General features: G+C 38.1%; 1 protein-coding gene across 6 annotated transcripts in view; it reads right to left on the bottom strand.

Annotated features, from left to right (window-relative positions):
• The window catches only part of MYBL1 (MYB proto-oncogene like 1), a 34,227-nt gene extending 23,773 nt beyond the window's left edge, over positions 1–10,454 (bottom strand). For 4 of the 6 annotated variants that reach the window (XM_033437577.2, XM_049700527.1, XM_033437578.2 and 1 more), the window contains exons 1-3: positions 9,854–10,087; positions 1,294–1,399; positions 905–976 (exon numbers count right to left, since the gene is read on the bottom strand). In XM_033437577.2, coding sequence (XP_033293468.1) covers positions 905–976; positions 1,294–1,399; positions 9,854–9,873 — 198 coding nt within the window. In that variant the 5' untranslated portion in view covers positions 9,874–10,087. Of the gene's footprint in view, positions 1–904; positions 977–1,293; positions 1,400–9,853 lie in introns of all 6 variants that reach the window. The other 2 variants (XM_004274959.4, XM_004274958.4) reach the window with 1 other exon arrangement.
• Positions 10,455–10,749: the final 295 nt, after the last annotated feature.

Genomic DNA, 10,749 nt, shown 5'->3' on the forward strand with positions numbered 1-10,749 from the left:
GTTAAATTATTTAAGTGTTGAAGTTCAAAAGGAAAATGAATTTACCAGGATAAAACCTTATGTAGAAACATCCCAAACTCCAAAAATGATTCATAAGTGTAGCCTTATTTTAGTCAAGTCACAACCTAGTAACTCCTATGTATTACAAGGATAATAATAATAACACTTAACTTTTCATTAGCGATTCAGTTTCCAAAGATATTAGCTCATATACAGGATTACAGATGATTTAGAAGCATATAAATACAAATACTTTATTTACCAATAGCTCTGTCCTGGTGCCTAGTGGACTTATTTTTATTCAAACTGAGCTTCTTCATTTACAGCTTCTGTACATCAATGCTGATCCATTTTAAGGTTATCAATTTTTCAAAATAATTAGGCTGTTCCTGTATAGCCTTGTAGCATTTCTCTGTTCACTTCATTTGCTGTTATACCATTGAAATTAAACTGATAAAGCTAATGTAAATAGCTTTTCTAATTTAGCTTCCATTTACTGAACACATGCTAAATGTCAGGAACTGTGCCAAACATCCTATGTTACTTCTAATTCTCACAGCAACGTAGCTTTTTCTGGTTTTACTAATTAGCTACCAAAATACTTCAATATATTTAACTTCTCTCAAAATGTTTTAACATTTATCAGCAAATATTTATAAAGCCCTACCCAAACTTCGTATCATTTTTGTTTTAGATTATTAATCTTTTTAGATCCCTGGATAAACTAATTACTAGAAAATCAGACTTTAAAAACTTCCAACTGTAGGAAGATCAGAACAAAAGAGATGTTTTTAGGAAGGAAATCTAAATCTAAAATAATGTAGACACATTTCTGAAAAATAGCAAATGTAACCCCATGGCCTAAATCATTCATGTCAGCAATAAAGGATAATGTTTCACTTACTTGAAGATGACTAGCAATTAGAGTCCAATCATCAGTTCCATGTTGTTCAACCAACTTCTTTAACTTATCATCCTATTAAAACAGGTATGAAAAATTAGAAAGTTCTCCCTCACCCTATTCCTGAATATAGATACTCTCCAATTCTTCCATGTCGTATCTGGTGGCCATTTTTAGAAGGACTGAAGCCATTATAACACAAGTTCTCCCATTTACTAAACTGATTCTGTCAGTCTCAATATCAACCCGCTATTCATGTATGGTTGAAGAAAAATAATGTGCAAGTCAGTTGATGGATAACTTTTCTCATGTTTTGTTTCTAAATATCTTTAATATATATTATTAATCATTAAATACGAGCATGGAATTAGTAAGCCTTATCACATAATTACCTCATCTCTTGTCCATTTTACTCTATTCCAGAGTTTCTTCAACACTTTTTGTTGCGGGACTTCATAATCATGATCAGCATACTGAAGGTCATCATCCTCATCCTCACTGAAAAGAACACAATTGTGAAATCAAGAATTTTACTTAGGGCTTCCCTGGTGGCGCAGTGGTTGAGAGTCCACCTGCCCATGCAGGGGACACGGGTTCCTGCCCCGGTCTGGGAAGATCCCACATGCCACGGAGCGGCTGGGCCCGTGAGCCATGGCCGCTGAGCCTGCGCATCCGGAGCCTGTGCTCCGCAACAGGAGAGGCCACCGCGGTGAGAGGCCCGCGTACCGCAAAAAAAAAAAAGAATTTTATTTAAAGATGTGAATTCAATCACTGAATCTGAATACACAGTTACGACGAAAAGAAGCCACTCAGACTAGCAGACATACGTCCAACGAGATTATTCAAAGTATAAAAAAAATTAAGAGTCATACAATGGAGAGGAGCTGTAGTTCTTACTGACACAGAGGAATGAAGCTAGATATGTCAGCAGAGGCCAAGTGATAACCTTTATGTCATGCTAAGGAGTTTGACCTTTATTCTTTATTTGACCTTTAACCTAAAGAGTTAAAGGAATTTAAGTAAGGGAGTAAAAGATCAGTATCTTGTGTTTCAGCAAAAGTCACTGGCAGGAATGTGGAGAGATGGAGGAAGGAAGACCAGTTGGTAATCTTTCACAATACCCCAAGTAAGAAATTATTAGGGCCTGGCAACGATAATGGTAAAATACAAAACAAAGTCAGTTAAAAGACACAATGGAAGAAATGAGCCATTTATAACACCAACAAAAAACGTTAAAATATGTAGAAATAATTTGAGTATACAGATCAAGTTATAGTAAACAATGAAACACTATTATGAGACACAGAAGAACAAATGAAAAAACATTCAGAGCACATTCTTGGAAAGGAAAACAATATTATAGATGTCCATTCTCTGTAAATTAATTCATAAATTTAGATTAAATGAATAAAAATACGAACAGATTTTCAGAGGAACTTAGACAAGCTGATTCTACAGTTCATATGGAAAAATAAACAGGCAGTAATAGCCAAAAAAGTTCTAAAAAAGGAGAGAGAGAATTAGCACTACCCAATATCAGAATATACTGTAGAGAAACAATAAATAAAACAGAATGGTACTGACACATGTGCAGATACTCAAATCAATGGAACAGAATAGAACATTCAGGAAAAACACAAAACCCGTATGGGAATTTGGTAAATTGTAACATATCAATCAGTGGGGTAAAGATGGACTTTTCAATGAAGGGTAAGACACTGGGTAGCTATCTTAAAAAATAAAGCTAAAGTCTTACTTTAAAATAAAAACTTCAGATGAAGCAAATATTTTACACTTAAAAAAATGAAAACATAATAGTACTATAATAGGGTTGAATTCTATTTTTTACATCCTTGAGTAGAAGAAATCTAAATGTGACAAAAATCAAGAAACCATAAAAGAATAAACCAACTAAGGTCGTGATAGTAGTTATAGAAAGAAGCACATAAACCTGAGATATGAAAAAGCTAGAAACAAAAGGATTTTTCAACTGATGAATCTGAGAGACATGGGAAGAAGATTCAAGGAAGACTCCAAAATTTCTGGCTTTGGGAGCATAAATAGAGCTATCCACTGAGATATGGAATAGAAGGAGAAACAGAACTTTGGAAGGTAGAAGGGAATGAGGAGAGTAAGCAATTTGGACTGATTTTAAGGCACTTCAGAAATATACAGGTAGATACTGGATATATCCAGAACAGCACTGTCCGATAGAAATGTAATGCAAGCCACATATGTAATTTCTTAGTGGCCACATTTAAAAAAAATAGAAACAGGTGAAATTAATTTTAATAATAAATAATATTTAACCCAATATATTTTTTAATTGTCAATTCAACATGTAATCAACATAATCACAAAATCTTTTACATTCTTTTCTTCTTACTTAAGTCTTCAAAATCTGGTGTGGCATTGTCCAGGAGGGAAGAGAGCGCCAAAGGCAAAAGAGAAAGAGGAAAAAAAAACCAAGAAGATGAAGCTGATAGAAAGAGCCCAGGAGCAACAAAGTGAATTCCTAGCTACAGACAGAGCTAATCAGAAAAATAAAAATTAAATTAAATTTTAAAAATTTTTAATAAAATAAAATTAGAAGTACATAGCAATTCCAACTAGCCACATATCAAGAGCTCAACAGCCACATGTGACTAGTGGCTCTCCTACTAGGCAGAGCCGATCTAGAAGACAACTGGGCACATGGATCTTCTGCTCAGGTAACAGGTTTAGGGTAGACATACAGTTTTGGCAATCACCAGCACACAGAGAACAGTTAAAGCCATGAGAGCACAAAACCCCAGAAAAGAGGGCAGGTCTTTATGATAAACTGAATTAGAGGATTTTGAGTAGTCAATGGACTGAATAAAGTTATGAGCATCTGAAAATAACATGAGCTAATATTTACTTAACGTTTCTAAGTACCAGACATTGTGGAAAATGAAGGCCTAGATTTAATATATACTGTTTACAGATCCTTTGCAGAACTTCTAATTTCCCTTGATTTGTCAATTCCATTAGGACCAAAATTATTCTTATTTGACCAAACAAGACACCAAAATCCCCCACCCACCTACCTATGGCACCTAACTGCTTCTTTAGTTTAATGCACTTCTGTATTCCAATACCTTCTCCCCTAAAGCCAATGTCTATTTTAATGATCTGCCAGTTCTATTTCCATATATGATTGTTTTGTTAAACTATGCTGAAAATAAAAGCACAGGTTTAATTAAATACCTGTTATTTGCAGCCATCTTCAGCTATCAGAAATATCACTTGATTAGCCACGATTAAACTGTTAAATTGGAGATGGTTCAGGATCCAATGACTTCATAAATTTCTAAGAAGGCTAGTAAACCAGATAAAACACCATACTGAAGCTTGCTGTCCACTGTACGCACTCATGGAACTCACCCATCCTTCTCAATGCTATCACACTTGTCGACCTTCCCAACCAAATTGTAAACTCAGGAGTACAAAGACCATGTCTAATACGTTCACTTCTCTTCATCAAGCACAGTACCTGCCATTCAAACATTTGTAAAATTACTGAATGTTCTTGCTTACTCTTTCACCTCCTCCAAGTATTCTGTATTCCAAAATTACCTCACTCCTTCCCAACCCAATCAAAACTTTTACCTCCCTTAATACAGCTGATCTCAAGTTGACATGAGAAAGAAAACTTTTTTTTAACAAATGCAAATACCTCTAAGAGGAGATAAAAAGCATTCCCATTTATTAAAAAGAACTTTCAAAATCCAAATGCACCTCCAAGTGGTAGAATTTTAAGCATAACCTGCTGAAACAAACATAAAAAAAATATTCAGTACAGAAGGGGTTCTTTGGGGTGTCTACTAATATTGCCTAACCTTTCCTAGAACTGTCCCCTGCAACATTATCACTTCCTGTCATCCCAAACAGCCCTCAGTAATGCTTTTTACAGGTTCCCATCTCTTCTTCCCTCCCCTCAGACCCCAACACCTTCCATAACAGCATGTTTGAGGTTGCTTTAAAAATTAGGTTATTTGAAAACAATTTCTAATTTAGGGACTCACCCATATAAATTTTGAGTATTCACAAAAATATTTACATCACATCTAATCTGTACAAAATTCACCTTATCAGTATTCTTATCAAAATATGTTAAGTTAAAGATATGAATCCAAAAATGTTATTTTGGTCAAAAGACTAGTTTCCAAGGAGTAATATTCCTGAAAACATGTTCATTTTAACTTTAAAAACCTGCCTTATTTTTTAACCACATACTTGATTTGTGAGAAATTTCTATTTCTACAAGAGGTTTCATTCTGTCTTGCATCAGTATGGCCATCATGTTCAGGAAGCTGGGTTTTTTGAGTGGTTAAGTGTGAGGGAGGATTAAAGTAGAATTCTTAGAATCCATCTCTCTACCACTGGGACTTCCCTAGAATCTATCTACCTCTTAGTTTTAGCATTATTTCTATATTATTTAAGTAATTGTTGAAAGGATGATAAAACTTTCAAGTAAGCATGACAGAAGAAGATCCTAGAAACTCATCAGTAGCTAAAACATAAAGCTGCCTGAGGGGCTTCCCTGGTGGCGCAGTGGTTGAGAGTGAGAATGCCTACAATTTGCGAATAAAAACGGGAAGAGATAAAACCCCACAAATAACTTCACCAATATTCTACTTTCACCATTTAACAATGAAAAAGTCCCATTGCTTAAAAATGGTTAGACACCATCAAAACAAATCATTATTTCATTTTCTTTATTTGTTTTATTTGCTTTATTTTTCTGCTTTCTACTTCATTTTTTAGTATTTCTGTATTGTAGCTATCAATGCTGGTAATGTCTAATAGTTAAATAAAATCAACTTCCTACTATCTGTAAATAGATAAACCATCTTTAGCCTAGGGTGACTAATCTAGAAGACAGTAAAAATAGGTGAAATTATTTCTCCAGTCACAAAGCAAAAACCGAAGAGGAATTTGGTCTTTGAATCTCCATTCAGGACTTGGTTTCCAGAATCATTCTGCCAGTTTTATTTTTTAAGTCAAATAAAATATTTATTCTGTAACTGTCTAATGCATAACCTAAGTACCATATTGAAAAACTTGTGTAGATTATGAATGAACAAACTGATTAGGGTGATTATGAAACTGCAAAATGAAGAGCATATGCACACACACAAAAATACTATGACTCATTAGGCCAGGAAAATGGTTAAGAGTAATTCTACACTGGGGTGTAAGCTAATAGGATGTGATAGTCATAACTTTCCCTGTGAAATAATACACAAACTATTCACACTTGGGAATATTAAGATAAAACATTGAAAGAAGTTCAATTTTAAAGGACATCAATTATTCCACCTAAAAAAGAGTAAAACGTGGTGTGCCAAAGGAAGAATTTTTTAAAAGAAATTTTTTAAAATTTATTTTTATTTGAATAGAAACTGATTTGAATTAGAGAAATATCAGTAGTTCTGTAAAATTTGCTCCAGTAAAATCACTTCAACTTGATAATATTTTAAATCAAACTGCATCAAGTCTGAATATTTTTATCATAATCAAAAAATACATCTTTATTATACTGTCTTGACAGAATAACTGTGAATTTTTTTAAGTTCAGTCCAATTCAAGGGATGAAAATTTACCAGTTTGATTTAATAAAGTGAAATCAGGCCACCCAGTGGTTAATACGATGTACTGCATACATGAATATTTTATTCCCAAATCTGCAAACTAGCATCATTATAGTAAGACAAATTCGACTTTATTTGACCATTAATAGCAATAATGAAATAAATACTGAAGGGATTTCTACCTAGCTATCCATAAACAAAAACAATGCGAGAACATTTCTATTTTATTCCATCAGTGTGTGTATATTTTTAAATGAGGAAAGATGATTACAAAAAGAGTTCAAAATAGGAACTATATTAAAGCTAGATGGTACCTTATAGACCACAAAATCCAAACCCCTTATATTAACAGACAAAAAACAGGGCTATAGAGTTTACTTGCTTTCCCCAAACAATATTGCTAATTACAAAGTTGATTTAAAAATCAGTTCTCCTATTTCAGTATTCTTCACCCACAACACCCATCTCACTAGAAACAACACAATAAAATTGCTTCCTACAACACACATACCACATACCTAAAGAGCTGGCTTTTGTCTTTCCAGTTTAGTACAGTCACCAGTCATCTCAACTGTAAATACCTGAATCTGTTCCTACTTAAACAGGCCTTCTAGCGTCTAAATGACACTTTTTAAAGCTTATTTTTAAGAGTAGAACTGGCTTTTAAAACCTAAAATTAATTACTTAATACATAAATATGGTTAAAAATCAAATACATGTTAATAACAGATATACCAATTTTAGTATTGCCTGTAAATTATGTCATTAAAACCCCCAGTGGGATCTAAAAACTATTTAAAGTCACAACACCAAATAAACCTTTTCCTTTATGTAAATCCAGATCAGAGATACTATAGCTATCTTAAAGATCAAAAGAGCTAACATCCTTCAGTTGTTTAAACCTGAGGTAACATTTTTTACTTTTTTTTTTTCAGATCGTACAGGAGAGGTTATTACAGGATTTATGCCTGTAGTTTTATGCAAAACTTTTATACAGCGAGTATAGTTTTCAATCAAATACTTAAATGGTTGTATAGTGGAGATTTTAAAGTGACTGAATTATGTCCTTTTTCATTCAACTATAAATTAGGTTCATATTTATTATTAAGATATTTAGTTAAAGGCATGAGACTAGAGTTTGCCCAATAGATTATTTATCCTTCAAAACGTTTCACATCCTATTATTTTCTAAGATAAATAAGTCATATTTACCTATACAAGAAATATAATTTAGAGCACAAAACACATTCAAGTATGAAGACCCTAAGAAATACACCATTCACAGATGATAATTCCTCATCACATCTTCTACCTGTATACTCCCATAGGGAGTGTAGCTTCACCCCACCACATTTAACTACTCCAGACTTATGACTCTTTCAATCATTCTGTAATACATTTCAATTAATTTATACAGTTGACAGGAATAAAAGTCAACAGTGCAATTAATGTTTAGATCTCAAAGCTCACAGTATTGTCAATAAAACAACTTATACAGGCAAATTAATCATTAAATCACTTCTTTCTTAGCCTATTATTATGAAGCATATGCAAATTATGGACAGAAAAACTAACTGGAGAAGGCAGGGTTCTGACATTCAAGCATCCATGTCTAACCATAACTAACTGCTAATGACAGAATTAGCCAAGAAACTGTTTCAAATAAGATTAACATCAATACTGATAAATAGATAATGCCACACATTGAATATAAACTAACTCCTGTTATTGACTTGACAATATTCACTTGTCACCTTGCTTAATGAAGGTATATTTAAAAATTCAAAAGAAAAGGCCTAAATCAATACCTCAGTAATTATAGTTACAGGAGATTTTAATATCTATCTTTTCTGAAGACTGAGAAGTCAGTCAGGTCCTTGATGTTTTAGAGTAATAATTCTCACCTGGGTGATTCTGGCCCCCAACAGACATTTGGTAATGTCTGGAGACATTTTTGATCGTCACACCTGGGGGGAAGTGGGGTGTTACTGGCATCCACCGGGTAGAGGCCAGGGATGCTGCTAGACATTCTACAAAGCACAGGACAGTACCCCTCCCACCCCGCCTTCCCAATACAAAGAATTATCTGATCCAAAATATCAAGTGCCTAGGTTGAAAAGCCTCTTCTAGAGAAGTGTGTGTGTGTGTGTGTGTGTGTGTGTGTGTGTGTACATTTGTTCCACCTCAAGAGTTTGATCTATTCTGTAGTTGCTACAAAGTAATAATCTAACAAAGACTTAACTACATTCTATGCTGATTTCTGCAAAAGATACCTTACATGCATCAGATACTTAATAAATGAAGAGCAACAAATACTATGTGTACTTATTGACAATTTTTAACAGTAATCTGCAGTGAATGAAGCTAGTACTAAATTTCAACTTGAGAAATACACCTCCAGTTGAGACTTTGAGGCTGTGGATCTAGATAAATAAAGCCATTTGGAAATCCTGTCAAACATCTTTTCATGTTTATTTAATAATACTGACAACTAAAAGATACTGTAGTTTTTTGTCATCTAAGTAATTCCTACACACAATTTAGGAGTAGCTACTATAATGACATAAGTAAAAATGAGAAGCGTAAATTCATCCTAGCAAGTTTTCCAAAAAAACATGCCCTACCTCTTTGCAACACTTAGGCACAGTCAGAGCCCAACAGACACACAAAATATTAAGTGACTCAAACACATTGTTTTATTTTAAGATCAAGCTCCTGGCGGTAACAGTGTGGCATCTTCCCAGTAGAAGATATTAAAAATACATACATAAAGCTGAGAACATGGGTATGGTAATTACAGTAAACATCAAAAAAGGTCCTCTCTCCTCAGCTATTCCTCAGAGGACTTCCACACCTTTCAAGGGAGCAAAGACGGCAGAAGGGTCCCCACCCAGGTTTATCACAAAGTTCCTATTTTTAACTGGCCCAGTCATTCAGAGAAAAAGAGGCCCTCTGAACACCATTTTCAGGTCGTCCAGGCAGGACACTTCCACTTTCATCTGCGGAGCGTATTCCCTGAAAGCGCACAGACTTACCTGTCAACTCCCACCAAGAAGTGGCTGTGAACGTTTGGGGGTCTGGATGTGCGCTGTGGGGAGAGTCGACTCAAAAGAGCAACCTGGGCATCTGTTAGTCACTTTCTGAGTCTGAAACACACTGGTCCCCAACTCCACACGTCACGGCTGCGCTGAGGCCAGCGGGCCGAAGTGGCTGTGGAGCAGCGGGAAGAAAACCTCTGCCCCGGCTGGGGAGGGCCTGGTGCGGAAGCAGCGGGAAAGAAAAGGGAATCTGAGCCGACACTGTGCCGACGGGCCCGGGCGAAAGGGATGTCACCCACCTGCGCGACCTCTTCGCCATCCTTCAAGTACCGCATAGGCGCGGGCTGGGCGGGGACGCAGTTCAGCCTCCTCCAGCCTCAGGCTAATGCTCCTTCTCCCCGACCCTCCCTCCGCTTCCCTCTCCGAGGTCCCTCTCCGCGGCGACCGAGTGCGGAACGCACGTCCCCGGCAGGGCAGGACAGAAGGACTGAGGCGCGGACCGCGACCCGCCCCCGGTCCGTAGCGCCGCTCCTAGCCCCGGCCCGGCCCGGTCACGGATGCCCCCAACATGTCAGCAGGCGCGCTCCCGCCCTCCGCCGGCCCCTCCCGCCACCTCTCAGCCTCCTCGCCGCTGTCCCAGCGCGGCTCCGCCGCGGGCGCCGACCCCCGCCCTCTCCCCGCAGCGAACTGCCCGGCAGGGATCACAGCCTCCTGCAGGGTTTTGTCCGCACCGCCGAATCTCGCGCCCAGCCTCCCTCAAGAGCCGCCGTTTGAATCTGCGCACGCGGCCCCGAATCTTATTGGCTGTGGCGGCCGCACGCGGGGGGACGAGGGCGGGGCGGGGAGAGCGCGCGCGACTGCGGGCGGGGGCTGGGGAGCTGGAAGTCGGGACTGGAACCCGCGGGAGTCGGGGAAGGAGCTGGGAGCCAGGGGGTGGGGCCGCAGGCCAGGCTCGCGGGTCCAGCAGTGACAGGACCCGGAGCGCGCAGAGCGCCGCACCCGAGGGGGCGGGACGCCGAGGGCAGCGCGGGGCCTGCTGGGAAAGCGAGTTCCAGGTTCGCGGAGAGGCGTGTCCGGAAGCGGCGGCGGGAGCCCAAACTTCGCGGGGTGAGCGGACGGTGTCCCTGAGGGTTGAGCTGTCCCGCCAGGGCATGTCCCCGCAGCCTTCTCTCGGCCTCAGCTCTTCAGTCCTCGG

The sequence above is a fragment of the Orcinus orca genome, chromosome 17, assembly GCF_937001465.1.
Source record: "Orcinus orca chromosome 17, mOrcOrc1.1, whole genome shotgun sequence".
Taxonomy (NCBI): domain Eukaryota; kingdom Metazoa; phylum Chordata; class Mammalia; order Artiodactyla; family Delphinidae; genus Orcinus; species Orcinus orca.